General features: G+C 50.5%; 1 protein-coding gene across 7 annotated transcripts in view; it reads left to right on the top strand.

Moving 5' to 3' along the window:
• MYOCD (myocardin) overlaps window positions 1–21711 on the top strand; it is a 224545-nt gene that overhangs the window by 116974 nt on the left and 85860 nt on the right. For 6 of the 7 annotated variants that reach the window (XM_032129135.1, XM_032129136.1, XM_032129133.1 and 3 more), the window contains exon 2: window positions 5458–5687. In XM_032129135.1, the coding sequence (XP_031985026.1) occupies window positions 5540–5687 (148 nt within the window). In that variant the 5' untranslated portion in view covers window positions 5458–5539. Of the gene's footprint in view, window positions 1–5457; window positions 5688–21711 lie in introns of those variants that run through there. The other variant, XM_032129142.1, reaches the window with a different exon arrangement.

Here is a 21711-nt window from a genome sequence, read left to right as displayed (position 1 = left end):
CTGGATGAAGACAGCTGCCACTTCCTATCACTGGGCTCTTCATTGCTGTCTAAGGCCACATGGCCTCTGGGCAGCTTGGAGAAGAGATCAGGGCTGAGAATTTGGAGCCTGGGAAGGAGATTCTATCCTAAAACGCCTGGGGGTGCAAACAGCTGGCAAAGCTCGCTGAGCATGGGGATCACACTGTGACCAAACACGGCGCGGGTTTGCCTCAAGTGCAGATTTTATGGCTCACACAGCTCTGCTCACTGGGTCTTGGCACCGACCCCATGGAGGGGTTGCACAAGAAGCTGCATGGGATAACTTGTCGCTGAAGGGGGGATCCAGGATTGGGGCAGGTTTCCTTGCTTTGTTTCCTCTTCGCTGGGAAAGCCCCCATCCAGGAGTTTCCCCTGGCCTGCAGCTCCTCTCTTGGAGCTGAAGTGGTGAGCAGGTCACTTCTCCAGGGCATGGGAGGAATGTGCCGATCTGTGGGAAACGGCCTGCGGGCTCCATTGCCCTCAGTGCCGTCACGGGATGGGGCTTTCTGCATCCCTGAGGAGGCAGGAGGGAGTTCAGTGAGGGGAATCATCCAACAGGGACATGGCCTGCAAGGCAAACCATGAGATAATAGCAGTGGTGCGTGCCCTGGCAACCCAGGGAGGTCTCAGAGGAGAAAAGGCCTCTTGTTCTGGGGGTAGGGGCAAGTGGTCAGAGTTGCCTTCTGCCTTGCCAAACCTGACACGGCTCTAAGGAGGACCAGACAGGATTCCTGCAGAACTTGTACACAGCAGGACTTGATCAGCATTTGCAACAAGCCAGCACAAATGTTCATGGGATATTTGCCCCCAGGAATCCAGAGCTACTCTTACTGCCTGAGCACTATAAACACCAGCTACAACACACCGAGCCCATGTTTAGGGAGATGGTTTTATCAGCAACATTCCTGCAGGCAGAAGCCCAGGAATACAAACACACCACAACAAACACGTGAAGAATTTGATAAGGCTGAACTGCATCTCTCTCCTGGTTTTTCTCTTTGTGTATTTAAAGTTTTATGGTGGGTCACGATTGCTTAAGAGACGCTGCACATGCATTAGAGCTCAATGTATTTACCTCCACTTCAACCTCCAGAAGAGCAAACAGCAGAACAGGGGCAGATTTGGGGGATCCAGCATATGAGGAAGTGTAAGCCCTGCTCATTCCCACCTCGGTGCACGCAGGAGTGGCCCAGGGCAAAGCTGAGAAGGCGGAAGGTGAGGTGAGCTGCATGGCCCATGCTGGGCAGGAAGGAACTGTGCAGACCATCAAAGCTGTGTCACAGTAACCCAAGCAGGAGCCAGCCTCATGAAAGTGTCATTCCTGAGGATATTTCTAGATGTTAGAAGCCAAGTGCACCTCGAGGTGTTGTGTCCAATCCTACACAGGCTACAGGCAGGAGCCAGGGCCCTCAATCCTGCAGAGATGCCTCAGGTCCAGCTGCTGTAGGCTCTGCATCTGAGCAGGGATATCTCAGGGGGTGCTGGAGGCCTCTGCTCAGCCCCCAGGCTCAGCCCTGGAGCTCTGCTTCACGTCACACAAAGATGCTCCATCTCCTATTTTCCTTTCCCTTTCAGGTTGCTAAGGTGCATTTGTGGTGGCACTGGGCAGAGGAAGCAGTGTCTGTCCCTGTGTTAGATCCCAGAGTCTGCTCAAGAGATGTTTGTTTAGCTCCAGTGGGTGGCACATCCTAGCTCTGGTATTTCTGGTACACACCTTGGCAGGAAGCTCACTCCTGGAAACTTGGAAAAAAACATCATCCAGGAACTTGCTTGACATGTGGAAACCTGAGGTGTGAAGGGGATTGCTGAGACCTGGACAACTAATTTTTCAGTTTAGGAGTTTTCCAGCCAAAAAAATTAGTTTTTTGGAAGATGAGCTGCTGAAGCCAGAATTGTTTCTCAGGGAGATAAAGTTTTTCTCCACTTCTAAAAATAATTTTTAATTTCAATGGTTCATTTTTTTCCTAATAAAAAGTTTAAAAATGTTAAAAAATAAAAATATTTTAGAATTATCCAATTATCTTCGCTAGCAGGACAGGCTCCAAACAGTCTGTGGTGTCTGTGAGCACTGCACTGGGGGAAAAGGGGAGAAGGGTAGGGGGAGAGAGATGGGGGGCATGGTAGGGGGTGAGGGGCAGCCTGTCCGGCTGTGCTGCTCCATTACCTCCCCAGGAGGGAGCAGCGGGAGGTAGGCAGCATCCAAGGGTGCCACTCCCTTGTGTCCTGTCCCTGTCACAGGGAGCAGAGATCGGAGCTGCCCCTCAGGAGGAGCTGCAGCCCCCAGGGAGGTCTCCCCTCAGTCTGCTCTGCTCCAGCTGAACAACCCAAGTGCCCTCAGGCACTCCTCGTGTGGCCCCTCAAGGCCCTTCCCCATCTTTGTGTGCCTCATTCAGATGCTCTCTCTCTCTTAAAGGTTTGGGTCCGTCTTTGATCGTGGCATCCAAAACTGCCCCAGCACTCAAGGTGAGGCCACGCCAGTGCAGAGCAGAGTGGGACAATCCTGTCCCTCCCCTGGCTGGCCACGCTGGGCCTGATGCCCCCCAGGACAGGGATGTCCCTCCTGGCTGCCAGGGCACTGCTGGCTCAGATCCAACTGGCCGTGGAGCAGCACCCCCAGGTTCCCTCCCACAGCTGCTCTCCAGCCTCTCCTTCCCCAGTCTGTCCATACATCCAGCGTTGCCCCATCCCAGTTCAACTTGGCATTTGTCTTAGTTAAACTTCACGGGTTTGGTAGAATCAGCCAAGTCCCACCTGGGCCGTGGTGAGCAAGCGAGTCTGAGCCTCATCCATGCTGCCCTGCTTCCCGGGCAGAGAGCAAGGGGGCTGCTCCTTCCAAACCAGGCATCTCCTCCAGAGCATCTCCAGTGTCTTGCAAGGAAGTACCCACGATGTAGGTACCATGCTAGTCCAGCTTGATGAATTTGAAATTTACAGGCAGGGAGAGATGGAACATGACCTGTACTGTGCACAGCCTTGCAATCGATGTGTTGGCAGCAGCGGTTGATGGGAGATGTGCTCTGAGGCTCAAAAGTGTGTCTAAGCTTTGTAAATACAATCAGCTCAGCCTAAACAAACTGATTTGTTCGGGAACAATGTGGAATGTTTCGAGGCCAAATTTCACTCCAGGAAAAAAAACCCACCACTGAGCCAGTGGTGCTTGAGTGTGCTGTGAAGCCTGTGTCTGCGGGGTCGCAGCGTGACCTCCTGGCTCAGACATGAGGACCCCGGCACACTCACTGCGAATTAAAATGTTGCATATGCTCTGAGTGTAAAAAGAGATTGTACACAGAGCCTGCAAGAAGCCTTCCTGAAAGACTTTGGCCTCGGCTGGTGGTCTTGCAGCTTCGGCACTGGATGTCTGGCTCACGCTCTCTATTTTTGAAAAACATTCATAATCATAATCCATATAAAACTGTCATATTGGTTCAACATGTACGTCACCAAAGCCCTGACTAATTTATCAAAGATTTAGTGTTCGGTTGAACAAAGTCTCATTTTTGTAAGCAGATGCATTTTGCTGGATTGTTCTGTCATCACCCTCTGTTCCCACTGGAAAGATGCATCATATCAGCAACTTCAAGAAGTTAAAAAAAATGCACATTTTACAACAGCAATGTAAACACTTATTGAATGTTCCACGCTAGTCATGAATTAAATAAAGGGTTTAGGGGCTCATGCTGCTTGTGTCAAAGTGTGTCTGCAGCCCTACAGCCAGCGCTGGGTGGATCATCACAGTGGGGATGGGGCATTGCACAGCAGTCACACCACTGGAAAGGGGACCTCGAGCTGCTCAGGGGAGATAAAATGCTAAAGCAGACGTGGCAGATGAAATTGTCTGTTCAGAGAGGCAGCACAGCGCAGGCCTGGCCTGTCTGGGCGCCTGCAGGGCTGTTTTCACGGGCAGTGGCAGCACGTCAGGCTTTGGCAAGAATAGCTGGGCACAGGAGATGAGGAAAGGGCCACAGGGGCGAGTGAGGAGGGTGATGGGGAGCACACAGCAGAAGGACAGGGCTGGTGGCAGCGGCTGGGCCTGCGTTGTGTTCTGAGCCCAGGGTGCAAACACAGCCTGCCCCAGGCGATGCACCTCCCTGGGCATAGCAAAGGGTTAAAGGGACACAGGCACCTCTGGCACCTCCTTCCCAGCCAGTGCAGCCACCCCATGGGCACCCTGTGTGAAGTGTGCCAGCAGTGAAACTTGGTGTAAGGCAGGACAGAGGGACACGGGGTCTGAGCTGCAGCCCGTGGGACAGGAAAGGCTGGAGCAGGTGGGGCTGCCAGTGAGGTGGATGAGGAAGCAGATGGCAGAATCCCTGCTGGTGCAGGGTAGGGAGAGGGGTGTGAGGGTCCTGGCTCACACAGTGTGGAGGAGATGGTATCATGTGCAATGCACTGCTCCTACTTCCTTATACAGTAAATTGGTAACTTTTTTGTATTAAATCAGATTTTATCACTGAATCAATCTTACACTTTTCTATTCTTGTTCTCTACAAATGACCTTTTTTAGCTCTCCTCAGCTCTTTCCTGATGGGACTCATTAGGAGCTGGTGCTGATTCTTATAGGCATTCACTTTCATTCAGCATCTGGAGATTTTTCAGACAATGCTCTGTTGAAACGGTCCCTGCAGCTTTCCTCTGATGTGCTCAGTATCACAGCCCCTCCTGGGCCGTGGGTCTGCATCCCACAAACATGGTTGGTGTAAGCTGAATCCTTTCCATCCACATTTCTGGTGAGATGGGGGTGTCATCAGGCATCTCCCTGCCCAAAGATCTAGAGGTTTTGTGATGTATTTTGACCACAAATCCCACATAAACCTTGGAGTAGAACAGTGTGGTAAACAAACAAGTCCTCTGTCCGTCAAAAGCTCTCAGCATTTTGTGCCTAATGTGGTTGAATTCTTCATAAAGCCTTTAGCTCTGGTGGGTGCTAATCACAACTTTGATGTCAGAGAATAGGTTTTGCACATGTATTTTACTTTGCAGGGTGTTTGTACACTTCCTGGTGTAAAAGCTGACTGATGTTTGTTCTCTTCATTTGCTGCCTGTATCACACAATTAGCAGCCTCCTCTGGGTTGTGTGGAATTATTCCTGTCACAGTTTTCTCAGCAAACCAGAGTCATATAAAGGAAGGCTGTCCTCATTCGTGGATCTCTAACAGTTCAAGAGCTCTCTCGTGTGGGTTCCCAGGGGCTGTGTGTTTTGAAGACAGACTTTCTGCAAATATTCTGTGCCTATGGGTAGAAATTGCTCCAGTAAAGTAGCCAAGTGTGCAGCAGACAGGGAGAATCGAGCAGGCAATAGGGGATCCTACGGTCTTCCCATGCAAATTGTCAGTAATTAGTTGTCTGTGGACTGATTGCTTAGCAAATGCCAGTCTTCATTCACTGTTTCTCAGACTGATTTGGGAGTTTGTCCTTACCTGTTCCTCTTCTCTTCCAGAGGTCACGTTGGTGTCTGCTCCTCTCCCTGACCCTTCAAAGTGGAGCAGCCAGAATCTGGACCGGTCCCTCCAGGCACGGTGATGAATGGTGTGATCAAACAGGATCGCTCGGACCACAAAAGTGCACCAGCTGGGAATGAAGAGGAAAAGGCACCCAAGGAAAAGTCTGCCAGCGAAGTGAGAGATGGCACCAAGCTCCAGCCCCCGCCCTTCGCAGAGCGGAAGAACGGTGAGTTCCTCGCCCGCTGCTGGCAAGAGATGGGGGTGGAGATGGGATCGATGCTGGTTTAGCATCTCTTGCACGTGCTGCGTTTTTGGTTCATTGCTATTTTTACATGCGGTGCTTTGGAGGGTGTTTGCCATTGAACATCTTGCCATCCAATGGCAAGATTTTAAGATTTAATGGAAGTGAGGCCTGATCTCAGTATTTCTGGGACAGACTTAAATGCTGTTGTCACCTTTGAGGCATGTTGCTTGTGATCCAAGTGTTTGGTGTGATTTTGGCTGAAATGTGGGATTTCAAGGTCTTAGGAAGGGACCGGTGTTCTGATTACACCAATGGAACTTCTGGGGAATTAGGGTGATGTGAAGTAGATCAGTGGAGAAGAAATAGGAAAGGTATTTGGTTTGTCAAGGGTCCAACTGACTGCTCTGCTCTCACCGAGTACTGGGTGCTCCAGAAAACCTGGTCTTCACCAAAATTGCTTCAGATCCTTGTAACAGAGAGCAGAATTTGGCCTAGACCTCTGCAAGGTCATTTGTGGGGTCATGGGTCCAGCAGCTACTCTTGCTGGCAGATACTGCTCCGAGTTTCAGTGGAGATCCGTTGGTAGAAAGCTGATGGACAGAAAAGCCCCACAACTGAGCCTGTGCAAAGCATGCTTAGGCTGAGGAGTTGTTTGCCATTTCTTTCAGGCAACTGTATAATATATGAAATGAAGAAAATTCCTTTTGTGCACTCTAAGGCTTTCAACATTAAGTCCTCAAAACATCATGCGATGTGAAAGTGCAGCCCAAAGACACTCTTTTTGCTTTGTGTCTTTGATTGTTTGCATTATTGTACGGGACCCAATTTTTCTCAATCACTATAAATCAGAAATAATCCAAATGATGTCATCATGGCAGTGTACTGGTGTCAGGCTGGAGTAACACAGCAGAGAGTCAGGCCCAGGGCTTGCCCATAGTCAGGATTCTTCTTTCCTACAATCCCAGATACCCAAGTGTACCTAACATAATGCAGTAGCAACAGGGACTTGTAAAGGGACAAACTGCTCAGTGATGTAAAACAAAATCATATTTTCTCTGTAGCTTTCACATCCTTATTTTTTGTATCCATTTTCCACCCTTTTTTTTGTTATGGGAAGGAAAAGGAAGAAACATCTCCAGGTGCCCACGGGCTCTCAGCACAACCTGCAGAAGTGCAGGTACCCACTGCCCTAAGCCCTGCAGCAGTGCCAGCACCGGCCTGGCAGCTGGCCCCGTGTCAGGGCTTCATGTCCCCAGAGTTGGTGGCCCACCAGGACATGGGTCCACCCCTGCACCCCTCCACACTGGGCTGTTTGCCCTCTCTAAGTGAGAAGAGCCCCCCACAGTCTGGGCATCCCTCCAGCCCTTTGCTCTGCTCTGTTTCCCTCTCTTTAGCACATTTAGACAGCACAGGGGCTCAGCTCTTCCTGCCGTCCCCGCTTGGGAACAGCCGGCTCCCTTCATCTCACATCATCTCGGGAGCTGGCAGGGCTGCCAAGTGTCACACACGTCATGTGGCACCTGGGCCTGCCTTTGATGTCACGTTCCGTGGTGTGACAGCTCCCGCAGGGCCAGTGGAGCAGCCTGACGAGCTGGGGATGAAGCGGGAAGGGGACATCCTGCAGCCCCCCAGGCTGCCCTCCACAGAGCCCTAAAGCAGATGTGTCCCTGCCGAGGACAGAGCCTTCCAGTCCCCCTCAGTGCCATTTGTTGGGGTGTCACAACAAGGACCTTCTACCCCATCCCTCGGTGGGGGGTCAGTGGTTGGGATTGACTTGGGGGAAAAACAAGGCATCAGTGTCTCCTCACAGCCCACCCTCCTGAAGGGCACCCCCAGGGGTGTATTCAGCATTCCCACCTTCATCCCACACATGCAGGGGACAGCAGGCAACCCCCCATCCAAGATGATGCCACTGAAGGAAAGGAGACAATGCCTGGGAATGGGTTGGGTGAAATGGAAGAAGCTTCCGTCTGTTGTCTTTAGGAATCTTTATTTATTTAGGAATTTAGGAATGTAAGGAGAAGCAAGTGCAAGGTGTGTCACTCCCCAACTCCTCCTCCTGCCCTGTTGCATCCCTTCTCCCGAGGGTGCAAGTGTACACACCTCAGCCAGGCAGGATCTCCCTTTGTTCCCTGCTCTTTCCACCCATGGGCTGGTGATCTGGGCTGGTTCAGTGGGCACTAGACAGACACTGGTCTGTCAAGGGCACAGATCCTCAGTGAGGACCAGCTCTTGCCCAAGCCTGAACTTTCAAACCACCGTCTTTATTTGACTTAACTTTGATTTAATAAAAACAGTCTAGCTAGAATATTTTTAAATAAGAAAATAGTCTTTTTAACTCTAGTATTACTCAAAAATGGCTGAGGGGATTTCATTTAAATTTGTAAAAATAAATCACCTTTGAGCAAGCAGAAAGCCCATTTGGCAGGGCTTACGAAATCCCGGAGCTGCATGCATAAGTCCTGGAAAATGGGGACTGTTACCTCTACAACAAGCAGGAATCCTGACCTCTGTCTGCCCAGCTGTAGCCCCAGCCCTGTCCTGCCCTGGGATGGACCTCTGTCAGGCTGCCCTTTTTACCATGACTGTGCCCAATCCCACAGTGTTTATATGTCCAATGACATCGTCTCCTCCTAAGTTCTGCTCTACACTGGCCTGAGCCAGGCAGAGCTGTGAACTGCTGTCTCAGGAGAGCTTCAGAAGAGGCAAACACGGCTCTGGGTCTTCCTAAAGTCACTAGTGATGCCGGGTTTGGAGGTGAGCTCTAGACCCCCCAGGCTCCCCGTTGTGCACAGCCTTGGCTGGGCACTGGCTCCATGGATCCTGCCTTGCCAGCGCCTGGCACTTTGGCCTCAGCATGGTGACTCCATCTCTGAACCAATGCTCTGCTCATCCCATTCCATCTCTCCATGCAGGGACTCTGTTGAGGCACAAGGTCAGTGCGTGGCACCCCTCAGAGCGAGGACACACCTGCCCACACCCCTGCTCCTCCCTGGGCTGGTTTGCTTGCACACAAAAGCAGACACAAGAGCAATAAGATAATTCTTGATGCACTGGGCACAGGAACCCCCCTGCAGGGTCCCAGCTGGGGTCCCCAGCTGCCACTTCCCTGGGGTTCTGGAGCCTTCCGTCTGGAAACCATGAGGGACAGTGTCTGCACTGCACAACGTGAACCAGAGTCTTGTTGTGCAGGTAGCAAAGGTCTCACACCGTGATCCAGAGGTGTTTAGTACATGCCTCCCTCACAAGCTCAGTCGCCCACAGGCTCCGTGCTCTCTGAGTTTGGGGGTCTCAGGTACATAAGCTGCATTTCCCTGCCAGACCCACCTGAAACCCTCTCAGATGTTGACACCAGGGCCAATGCTTACACTCTGAAGCAGCATCAATGCTCCCAGGATCAGTTTCTTCAGCTGGTAGCAGCTTTCATCCCATCCCAGCTCACCCCAACAAATCCCACTCCATCCCATCTCGCCCCATCCCATGCCACTCTGCTGCACACCTGTACTTTACCTGTGCCAGCTGTGCCCTGGGAACAGCAGCAGAACCTTTCACTTGTCTTGCATCAAGGCTGTCTTTACCTTGGCTGTCCCGTATGACTGGTGGTGATTTCTCTGCACAGTGGGAAGGCAGTGAGGGCGCAGGCTCTGTGTGCCACTTTGGCCGCGTGTCCCTCCTTGTGCCAGGTGGATTTCAGAAATAATTTTGTGATAACATTTGCAATCACAAGGAGAGGGGCCAGAGGACATGCAGGGGCTCTGTAAAGCAGCTCCTCCAGAAGTGTCTCAGTGGGTGTGCTCCAAGTGAAGAGTGAGGCATCCTTTGCTACAGCCCGGAGACAGAAAAGTGTCTTGTTCCCTGTCCTGGGAATCTGCCACTGACATGAATTTCACTCATGGAATTATTCAAGTGTGAGACATCCTGTCTGACCTGATGAGGCTTCTCTCCTTCAGAAACTGATCAGTATGAGCTCAGCCCACTCTGGGGGACCCCATTTCTCTACAGTGATTGTCAGAAATTAAATGCCCAGCTCTGACCCAGGCAGCCTTTAAAGAAGAGATTGATTTTACCCATTTGCCTCCACTCATGTGTCCCCAAGTCTGGATGTCAGCTCTGGCTGCAGGTGGAGGCTCTGGTCACCAAGCACTGACTGGCTACTGCAGGTAGGAGAGATGAAGGGCTCCCCTGTGCCTACACCACGCCAGTAGCGGGTTTGCAAACTGCTCATAATGTTTCCACATAGGTTTCCCATTGCTGATTTTGGAGAATAATGTAGTTAAACTCCTCTGTTTATTTGTGTAGTGAAACAGACCTTCTGACCACCAGCCCCTTTAGCCCACTGCAACAAAGGGGAGGATTTTCCAGTGCCCATCTGGTTTGTGTTTAATGTAATGTGCAGAAAGGTTGCACATTTTCAGGGCCTGTGTTCATAAGTAGTAGATTGTACAACAGTTTATTACACAAATGGAGCTTTATATTGCTGGGCTTTGTTGAGCTGCCAGTTGGGATGAAAAAAAGTAACATGCTTCATAGACCCTATCAAGGAAAATTAGAAAGCATTAAATTCTGCTCAGACTATCCATCACTGGTGAGCTGGTAATCAGATCCAGAGAGGCTGGTGGGAGGTCAAGATTTTCTTGTTCTTGGTGTTTCTGAATCAATAACTACTATGAAAGACATGTAAGTGAAACCAAAAGAAGGGATGGGCATGTCTGACCTAGAAGTCAACACAAGATCACAGTGCAGAGGCCAGAAGAGACCAGATACCTCCAGATTTTGAGGAGAAAACCCCACAGCCTCAACTCAGTTCTTGTGGTGAGCATGTGATTTAGTTTAATTCTATATTGGAATGGTTATTAAATTACTATCTAGTCCGAAGCAAAATCTAGCCCTTGTTCCACATAGCCAGGTAAGAGGTGTATCTACAGGAAGATTTTTCAAATTACCTTTGGATCCAAATCAAATAAATATTGCAAACCCTGTATTGAACCCAGGTGACACCTAATCCACAGTGAAATATCAGCCTGCAGCCTCGGACTGTGCAGCCCAGCTTTAATGCCACTTAAATCAGAATGTAAGAACTAAAGGAATTCCAGGAATCCAATGATATAAACTGTATTTTTAGAGCTGTGAGTGACTTGTGAGAGTGAAACAGTGCAGTGACTAAAGATAGCCCAAGCAAGGTTTTCCATGATTTATCACAGGAACGCTCACAGTAAGTTAAAGTCACCGAATGTTGTGATAGCAGCACCTACATGTTGGCGTGTTTTCAAGACAAGTCATTCATAACATACTTGTCACAGAGGAAAATTTCCATAACAGAGCTCTGAGTTGCGTCTCACTTGCACAAGCACCACACACATCACTTTCCTATTAAGACACTGAGAGGTCCATTTGTTTCCTAGGATCTATTTTTTCTTTAAGCCAGCTGGAGGCAAGAACCCCACTTGCCTGCATGTTTCAAACCTCTCCCAAGCTTTCAGTCTGGCTGAGTGGTGGCAGAGGACAAAGACCCTCCCTTGGGCCCAGTTGTGGCCCCGCTCCATTCCCTGTTGGCCATCTGGAGTTTAGTTATCATTTAATAGGAATTTGTTGTCTGACCCATCATTCCTCCTTGGGGGTCTGTGCTCCTTTGTGCACCAAGAGGTTGGGTAGGACCTTTCTTTGCTGAGCAAAATGTCTACAGGGGTTATTTTAAGGATGAAGTCATGGCAAACATTTCCCGACACCTCATGATCAGCCTTGCTCTTGGCTCCTGGTCCTTGCTAGCTGCAGTTTGCAGGACAAAGGAGCTGGCTTGTCAAGAGGGGGCTACACTGCAGAACTGCTTTCTCCCAGTTTCTAACACACCAGGATGCATTCAGATGGAAATGGCAGAGAACCTGCAGACAACTCCTCTCATGGACAGATTGGCCTTTGCCTTCTGCAGCCATCCCATGGGTAGCCTGACAGACACCTTGAATCTCATTTTCATAGAATTGCAGAATGGTTTGGGTTGGAAGAGACCTTAAAGCTCATCCAGTGCCACCCCTGCCATGGGCAGGGACACCTCCCACTGTCCCAGGTTGCTCCAAGCCCTGTCCAGCCTGGTCTTGGACACTGCCAGGGATCCAGGGGCAACCACAGCTGCTCTGGGCACCCTGTGCCAGGGCCTGCCCACCCTCACAGGGAAGGATTTTCTCATATGCCAAATCCCAAGTTCAGCTTCCAGCACAGAAGCCCACTGGCCATGTGGGGCCCTGACCACACTCCCCAGGCAGGGTTACGTTCTCTACTGGAGGGGGATATCACCTGAAGGGTGAGGATGGTGGCTGGGAGACTGGAGTTGGGTCCTTTCTCCCCATCCCTTGACTAGTTCTGCTCTCAGTCCTGTGGTGTCCCTGCCCAGCTGCCAGGTCTCTACTCAAAACCAAGGCTGTGCCCAACTGTGTGTAATCAACTCCTGTGGAGGGACATGTGCAAGTCACTCCCATTTCTTTTTCAGCTATGTTTTGAGTTGTTTTTAAAACCAATTTCCATCTCATTATGAATCTAAGCTGCTGTTTAGTGTCCTCTTTCAGAGATCAGAGACAGGGATAACTGTTGGTCATGACCCTTCTTGTTGTTCCGTCTCCGTGTGCTTTCAAGGAGGTCCTGCAACACTTCCTACTGCCTACTGCAGCCTGGGCCCTGCAAAATGAGCAGCACAGAGGTACCATTGTCTGCACTGAGCTTGATCTTGGGCTGGGGCTGAGCCCCCACTGCTCCAGACCATTGCTCAGCACCCAGCAGGACTGAACCCCCAGGCTCACCTCGCTGCCCATCCAGCCTTAGCACTCCACACCCAGGCTCTGCCTTTTGTCCTTCCCTTGTAACCATGCCCGTGGTTAAATAAACAGAGTGTGCCTGTGATTATAAGCTTTCCTCTCCCTGCTGCACTGGGGAAAGAGCGCTCATAGCCCCATGCACAGTCTGAGTTTTTGTTTTATCTTATATTTGTGGTTATTTCTGTGTTGCTTTCATGATTTGCACGTTCTTGAGGCCCTTGCTCAGAGCACCTGCGGTCAGGTTGTGCTCAGTCCTTTCTTTTGTAGCTGGTTTTGAGAGGTAGCTAGTGAAGGGTAAAGTTCAATCCAGGACACAGTTCTTAATTCATGATTGAGCCTGATGAACGGCACGTGGATGATATCTGGACACATGAAACTTGGGGCTGAAACTGGGATCTGTGGTATGAAACCTGATAGCCCTGAAATGATAAGAAGAAAACATCCTCTTGCAAGAATAACACCATGTTCTCTCCATGAGCGTTTAACCTGCAGGACTTGGGAGCACGTCAGGCTCGTTGGCACCAAAAAATCAGGAGGATTCTGGAAAGCAGTTCTTTCTAGAGGCTAATGGGAATATCCACCACATGACAATGAGGAAGCATGCATGTATCCAAGCAGAGATTCTAACAGGGAAAGACACCTATTGCAGTAACTCCCTAGGTAAGATAGCCTAATTGAAAAATGGACTAAGAAATGAGGCTTAAATAGTTCTTCAGGGTAATTTGTCTCTTAGACCAGCTTATCTGGGGGCTTTTTGCAATCTCCAGCATTTCAAGTCTTTCACTCCTTCAAAAAATGCTTTCTTATATAAAAGAAAATTACACTTTTATGCAGAAGCAACTAGGAAAGTTTCCCTGGCCCTCAGTTCATGCTCAGCTGCCTCAGTGCTCACAGGTGGTGAGCAGCAAGCCCAGAGGGGCACAGAAAGCTGTCTCAGAAGACACAAAGTACTGTAGGTTTCATTGCAGTCAAACACCAAGGCAGCCTTGCTCCACATCAGCAGGCATCACCCAATGCCTCACTGCTGACACTGAGAGCCTTGAAACCTCTGCTTTGGTAGCGTTAGGAAGCGGGGAAGAGGTGATGATTTGACACAGCACTTAGCTGGGTATCTCCAAGCTGTAAAGATTGGGAGCACTGAAGAGATGATCATAAATGGAGCCTTCTGTTCTTGAACAGAATGAATCCATGAACAGACTGGAACGCAAGATGTTTCCAGTTAATGCACCATCTGGGTTCGATCTGCCCATTCACAAAGAGGAAACATATTTTCACTCTGAGTGGCTTTTTCAATCAGGAGACAACAAGGAAGTCAAGTACGTAAGACGTACGCGCGCGTCTGTGTGAGCAAACATTCGTGAGTGGGGACGCGCACGTGTGACCCCCACGGGCACGGCCCCGAGCTGCCTGTGCTCTGCACGACGGGCAGAGCAACAGCACGGAAACCACGTGGCACCACAAGAACCCTCAAGACATTCTCCAAGCTCTTTTTTTAACTAACTTCATGGAAATTGTCATCAGCAGAGCCAGCCCGGCGTGAAGTGCCTGGGTCACTCATGGAGGTGTTGTAGGACCTGCTTGGGAGCACATGGAGATGGAACAACGAGAAGGATCATGACAAATGGTTATCCCTGTCTCTATCCTCTATCCTTCTGAAAGAGAATCTTAAACAGCAGCTTAGACTCATAATGAGAGAGAAATTCACTTTAGGAGCATCTCAAAACATACCTGAAACAGAAATGGGAATGAAGACATTCTCCAAACTCTTTTTTTAACTAACTGTGTGGAAATTGTCATCAATAGAGCCAGCCTGGGGTAAAGTGCCTGGGGACCGCCTCTGCTGTGGGAAGGGAGAGTGGACTCGGACCAGGGGCTCCCCATGTGGACCAGGGTTGGGTTCTGGGTGTGGGGCTTCCTCAGGCAGCTGGGAGAGTACTGCCACAGTGTTCCAGGCTCTCGAGGAGCCAAGTCCACCCTCCATGGTGAACTAGCAGTGAGGGGAACTGAGGCTGCCTCCACCTTGCTGCAGAGGGGATGGACCAGTGGTTCATATGCCCTTCCACTGCAGTGTTTGACTCATTGGCAAAGCCCAGAGGAGAAGTTTCAGCAGTGAGGGCAGGATCCTGACTGCTCTGGGGCTGGGAGGACACAGTGCAGGACCCCACAATCCATGCCACTGCTTGGTCCACACTTGTGTGCTGACAGCGCAGCCAGAGCCACTGACCTCATGGAGGGACAGGGAGCACTAGAGGTGTGAGCCCAGGACTAACCAGCAGCCAGGAAGTTCTCTGTGGGAGACCTGCTGGTTATGTGGGGCTGGCTGGGGCTGGTTCCTCCCTTCCTTTGACATTCCTGTCCCAGCAGCTCCGTCTGCCCTCTGTTATGTGCCCAGTTGCTCTGTTGGTGGGACAAGCAAAATCTCCCCGGGGAGAGACAGGCTGTGATCGCAGCCCTTGTGCTCTGTTCGCATGTTTGTTGTAGAACCTGCTCTCTCAGGGCTGGTTCTGGGCAGGCTAATTGGGGTGGCACTTCCAGGAATCCATTTCCAGACCCGCTGCTGCATTGCCTTCTGGTAACATCTGGCACAACGTGTTTGCAGAGATGTTTAGTGCTGTGGCTGCTTCCCAGTAGCTTGCTGGGGTGATGTGTGGAGGAGAGCTCCACAGATGAGAAAAGCTGCTTCATACTGGGGTTGTGCAAACCAGCTCATATATTTTAAAATGAGAAGAGAGGAAATTCACAGCTGTGCCTTTGTTATGTGTGCATTTAGGGCCAAATTGGGCCTGTTTCTGGCGTGGCCACAGAGAGCTCTGCAGGGCGAGGGCTGTTCCTTCAGAGGCTGCTGAGCAGCAGCAAAATCTCTCCAGAGATACTGCTGCAACCCTGGGTCTGCACACCCCTTCTTTCCCCTGTACTTCATCTCCCAGAAGACACGGAAAACCTCTGCTGCCTCATCCTCATTCCCCCATCCCTGCTGCCCAGGGACAGGCAGTGCTGGAGGCTGAGAAGCAGGGACACAAGAGATCCATGTGGTTACAGCTTCACTGGGCTGTTCCTGACCCCTGGGGCTGGGCTAGAGCCTCTACTGTCCTTCCTATTTCGCTGATGCTTGTGCCCTACAAAACCTTCTGCCCTATGCCCATCATAGCCCAGGCTGTGAGCTCCAGGGAGGGGCTCAGCTCTGTGTGCCCCTCACCCATCATGCCAGCTGGAGAGCTCCTGGGCTTTCCAGGTGGGCACACACTTGGGAGGATGGACATGGAAAGCAGGAGGATAACAAAACTCACTGAGACCAAAACTGCTCCCCCGAAGGAGCGTCCTAAGCACCAGCAGACAGGGCAGGACACAGGAGCCTGGCTGAGCCTTGCACAGGGTGGGGATTCCTGTCTGGTGTTAAAAATAGCCAAACTACCCCATCATAGCCATGGCTGCAATTCCACACGGAGCAGGCAGCCCCAGCACCTCTGAACACAAAGCCAGGCTCTCCCATCTTCTCTCTGCTCACTGTCTCCATCTCTCTGGTGCTGCAGGGCTGGATGTAGAGCTTCCAAGCACTTGTTAAACCCTCTACAGAGCTGCAAGGCCTGGAGCTGCCATTGTAGATGCCTTCAGGGGTACAGCACACACTGCTGTGAGCAGTGAACGCTAAACACTGATCACCTCGGGGCACTGAACTTCGGTTTGTTCCTTTTATGGGTGCTTATCCCAAAACCACAGCCCCACAAGTGCCGATCTGGCCAGGATGCAGGACAATAGACATTGTCCTTGGTGGTACACAGCTTGGGCAAGGATAGCTGAGCTGGTCACGATGCAAGAGACTGTGCAGAAACGTGACACAAACCCTGAGCAGCACTGCTGAGACCAAAGCACACCTCCCAGCCACCCAGGGGAGAGAAAGAGGAGAAGAAAAAGAAAGGCTGTGACACAAAGGCACTGTTCATTATGAGGTGGCATCAGGAGGGCTGTGCACACTGAGCAGAGAGCCTCTGTGTTTGTGAGGGGAGGAAGAGCAGGGAGACCTGGAGGAGCACAGAACTGGAACAGGCTCTGGGCTGTTCCCAGCTAGAGGAGCTCTGACCCAGCAGCAGGAGCACTGGGCTGCCAGAGCTCCTGTCGCCTGCAGCTACGAGCAGCCATGGTTTGCTGCACAGTGACAGGCATGGAGACCAAGGTGGGGCTGGATTTGTCACAGTGTTGGTGTCCAAATGGGTTACAGGAGAGACTGATGTGAAGCCAGCAGAAGTACTGCACGTTCTGTACTCGTGACTGCGTTTGCAAACCACCAGGGCAGAGCTCAGGAGGAACATGGTGCCTAGCAAAGATGGAGCAGAAGAGGAATCGTAATGTTAATGTAAACATGACAGGTCCCTTCCTGATGGATGCATGTAGTCCATAAACATCATTGTCACACCAGAGATCTTGCCAGGGATTCCTGAAGATGCTTTCAAGCATGCTGCAGTCTCGTCCTTGGGGTTCTTGGAGTTTTAGAATTATGACCATCTGCTTGCAATTGAGGCCATTTGGAAGCAGAAGAGAGAGTTGCCAAGAGACTCTTTTTGAACAAAGAGTGCCTTCAGTCTTGCCAAGAAGTTCCCTCCGGCAGGTATTAGAATCACAGAATCACAGAAAGGTTTGGGTTGGAAGAAACCTTAAACTCATCTCATTCCAATCCCCTGCCATGGTCCCGGACACCTTCCACTGTCCCAGGCTGCTCCAAGCTCTGTCCAACCTGGCCTTGGGCACTGCCAGGGATCCAGGGGCAGCCACAGCTGCTCTGGGCACCCTGTGCCAGGGCCTGCCCACCCTCCCAGGGAGGAATTCCTTCCCAATATCCCATCTAACCCTGCCCTCTGGCAGTGTGAGCCCATTCCCCTTTGTCCTATCACTGCAGGCCCTCGTCCAAAGTCCCTCTCCAGCTCTCTTGGAGCCCCTTTAGGTACTGGAAGGGGCTCTGAGGTCTCCCCAGAGCCTTCTCCAGACTGAACATCCCCAGATCTACCAGCCTGGGTCCAGAGCAGAGGGTCTCCAGCCCTCAGAGCATCTCCATGGCGTCCTCTGGACTTGTCTGGCTCAGGAGGGTTCTGCATGATCCCAAGCTGATGGGGCAATAAAGCTCAGTTAGAATGTCTGTGATGGGTGTGACACCAGGCTGGCACGAGGGGATGTGAATGTGATGATGACTGGACATTTTTCACATTCAAGCCCAGCCCTGCAAACACCTCCTGTCTGCTGTCCTGGCACAGTCACTGCTCAAAATAAGAACTTCCGAGAGTGAGCATTAAGCTGGCTTATAGAATTTGCAGCTGCAGCCCAGCTAATTGAAGCCTCGGCAGCTTATTTTAATTCTTGTTTTGCATGAAGCTGGGCATGATGGTCTGTGGGCATGGTTCGAGAGAGCCAGGCAGGTCAGCTCAGCTTCCTACAGCCCCTGCTGTGTGTTGTACAGGGATAAAGGTTGGACATCACCCTAAAAGTGCTCTGCCACCCTGGTGAGATCTGCACTCTGAGGAAGGGAGGGAAACACAGACTCTATCTGGCAGATAAGGAGATCAGAAGGGAGAAGCGACGCTGGGAAGGTGGGAAATTTTGCCAGCCCTTGGGTGCTTCTATGGAAGCCGCAGAGGGGGTGGCACAGAATCTGTCCGTGGTGTGGATTGTCCAAGCGTGGGCTGCATCCCACTGATTGTGCAGCCTCGGCACTCAGAGGGGATGATCAGCAGTGGTGCTGTACACCCAAAGATCCCCTGAGGGAGGCTGTCTTTCTCAGCACTGCACCAGGGCTTGGAGCTGGGTTTAAATGTCAACCTGCCTTAAAAGCCCCAGGCATTCCCTGACATGTGTGGTGTGAACCTGCTCACTCAGTAGAGATTTGCTCCACTGAAAACGAGCCTGAAAGTTGATAAGAGCCCCTGGTGAGGCCTGAAATAGCCCTTTGCAATGTGGGACTGGCTGGAGTAGGTATCAGATGAAGAGCAACAGTCACAGCACAGCAGAAAGGAGGCTGAGATCATGCCTGAACTTGGGTCCAGCCACAGGTGCACTGGCTGCTCGGAGGTGTTTGCTGTGCTCGTGCTGTGCGTCACCCACAACACCCACAGAGCTCTGGTGCTCCCTCTTGCCGAGATGGAACACCAAGGGAAAATACAGAAAGGGTGAGGAGACACTGGAGGGACTACTGCACTGGAAAAGGAGCAGAGGTGCTGTCTGGACAGTGCCTAAGGAAGCAGGATTCCCACCTCACGCAGCTGCAGACAAGGGCCAGAGGGTTTTGTTCGGTTACCTGTGTGAAGTGCAGTGTTCCTGGTATGAACATGGTTCGTTCCTCTGCCCTCAGAGAGGGAGGAGGGGCTATATTTTATTTTCAACCTCCGCTGGTACCGTGCGTGGGAAACACTGCTGGCACTGGGATTTCGTTCTGTTGGGGTTTTGCTCTGTGCTGCAGATAAGGCTCCTCTTTCCTTGGTCAATTTGTTGGAATGGAAAACATGCCTGGGCCTTCAAGCACACTTTGAAGTCAATCAAAACTGTCTTAAAGTATATTTCTCTGCTATAGAACATAAAAATATTATCCTTCTGGCATGCCTCCATGAGAATATTAAAAATAGCTTACTGAGTTACTCTGTGAAAATCGCTAATATAACAAGACTTTTGTGTCTTATTTCATTAATGAAGGAACTCTAATGCTGGGCTTGAGTGTGATACTGCTGTAAATCAATAAAGAATATTTCTGGAAAAACACAATCCTATTATTCTGAGATATTTTTGTAGGGTGAAGTTAGAAAGAAACATTTGTTGCCATGACTTTTGTCCAACTCAATAAGCTATTTGCATCTGAAAACTTTAATGCTAGTTAGATAAAAGCGTGCTCTCTGCATGGGATGGCATATGCTTTCCTGGTTTGTTTTACTGCTGCTTGCCCAGAACGGGGGAGAATCTGTTTGGCAAAGACTTGGAGCTCAATCTTGCGCTGACCCCTCACAGCAGAAGCCCAAGGCTTGCTTACGGAGGAGTCAGAGCAGGACAGGGCTCCTGGCTTTTGCTGAACAGCATTCGGAAAGCAGCAAGCCTGAGATGTGGCCTGACTGGGAGGCAAGGGATTCTGTCCCATTTCCAGCTGCAATTGTTTGTTAACAACCCCCTGGGGCTGTGGCCATCCCGGATGAATGCGCAGCCCAAGAACCCAGGGATGGTCCTGGCTGGGTCAGGGCTGAGTTTACTCCAGCTCATCCCCTGATCTCCAGCACCGGGAGCCAAAAGAATGTGGAAAAACAGGGTAACCATACAGTAGCAATTCTCCCACCCAGCTACTGGTCTTTCCTTCACCAAGGGAAAGGCTTTAGATTTAATGGCCTCAGTGGGTATTTCTTACATGGATTTGTCTAATTGCCTTTTGATCTCGTGCTAAAGAGGTGATTTGCTGCTTCCTCAGCAGCCTCCCGAGGGGTGTAAATCACAGATCTGCTTCAAGGACTGGAGGAACAGGCAGCATTCCTCCCACAGCACCGCTGCTGCCTTTGGCAAACAGAGACTCCTCTAATTTTCTGTTGTTTACAGGGGCTCCGGTGACGGTCAGTGATTTGAGGCTGGAAATGGGGTTTTTGTAGTTCCTGAGTTCCTGAGGTGCCTCTTGGTTGCCTCTGCCAGGGTTTCACAGTCACTTGCCTTTAGGCATCGACACAGGGTGAGGAATGGCTCATGAGGCAGGAGCACAGAGGAGCTGAAGGAAAAGGCTCCTCTTAGTCGAGAAACAGCATTCAGCCGCTAAAAGTGAGAGCATGTCTCTGGGAGCAAATGGCACGAACCACCACAGTGTGTCATGAGCCTGGAACTAAGCACTGCACACCCCTCTAAATCCACACAACCATGTGGCATGCTGAGTACATCTGGAGGGAGCCTCTGCTGCCCAAAGCCAAGATCACCTTTCCCTCCCTCATTTCTGACAGAAGATTCCAACTCTTGCCCAAAGCATTTTCACTCCAGCTCCTTCCTGAAGTGCATATCCGTAACTCCTAGTCCTACTCGATATGGATAGAGAGAATAAAACACTCTGTTTCTTTCCATGGTAGACTTCCTTACGTTTAAAATCTGATCAGGGCTCCCTTTAGTCAATTTTTCATTAGACCGTCCCTCAGTCTTTGTGCCTTCCCTTGAGTGTCTTATTTTCTAGACTTCTGGTGTCTCTTTCTGTGCTCTGGGCTCTCTTCTGTTGCCCTTCACCCTCCTCAGCATGGCCCAGAGCAGACAGCAATGCTCGAGCAGAGCAGAGCAGAGCAGAGCCCGTGCTGCACCGAGCAGGCAGGTGAAGGGATGCGCTTTGCAGGCTGCTCCCCCTTCTCACACTCTCTCACCATCACCAATGGTCCTGAGCTGGCTCATGATCCTGCTCTGTTGCCACGGAGCAGCTGCAGAACGTTCTGCTCTGTGCATGGCGTGTGTGCAACGGGCCCTCCCTGACTAATTCTCAGTGGGTTTGTTTCTGTAACTGTCCTCACATCATCACTTTTTTTTAGAACTATTATCTAGCTCTAGCCCTGCTTGCTGCATGCATGTGCCCTCTTCCAACTTCACCTCCTAATAAATAAAATTATTTTCTACTCCACTTCATAGAGGAAACAAAGTAGACAAAGGGACACAGTGACCCACTGACAGCTTCTCTCTGAGTGTGCTTTTCTAAGTGTTTTGCACCACCTTGGGCAATACACACCACACTTTCCCAAAAATCTTTAGACAATGTCTTGTCAGACGGTGTCAACAGCCTCGTTAAACACAAGATAGATGACATGTACAGCTTATTCCCTATCCACAAGTGTCACAGAAGGATTAAATTTGACACATGCATAATGGCTGGGTTTTATTTCTTTTCCCTGATTTGTTTCAGTATTTGTTTGTTGGCTCAATTAGTTGTCCCAGTACTTTTCTGGAAATGGAAGTTAAACTAGATGCTCCATAATTTCCCTTTTTTAAAACCAGATATTCTGTTTACCATTTTTGAAAGCCATAAGGAGTGTTACATCTCTATGCCTGCCCTGTGCCTTTAAAAATCTGTTTAAGCTGCCAGCACCTCCTAGAACTTTACAACAGATGCATATCTGTTAGTTATTGCATAGAAGGCAGAATTATGTTCATTTGTACCTTGGCTGATTATTCCAAGACTTACTCCTTCCTGGCTGGTTAGCCTGGTGGGCACATGCCAGCTGCTCAGG

This window comes from Corvus moneduloides, chromosome 19 (genome assembly GCF_009650955.1).
Source record: "Corvus moneduloides isolate bCorMon1 chromosome 19, bCorMon1.pri, whole genome shotgun sequence".
Taxonomy (NCBI): Eukaryota; Metazoa; Chordata; class Aves; order Passeriformes; family Corvidae; genus Corvus; species Corvus moneduloides.
This window is presented reverse-complemented; position numbering and strand designations above follow the sequence as displayed.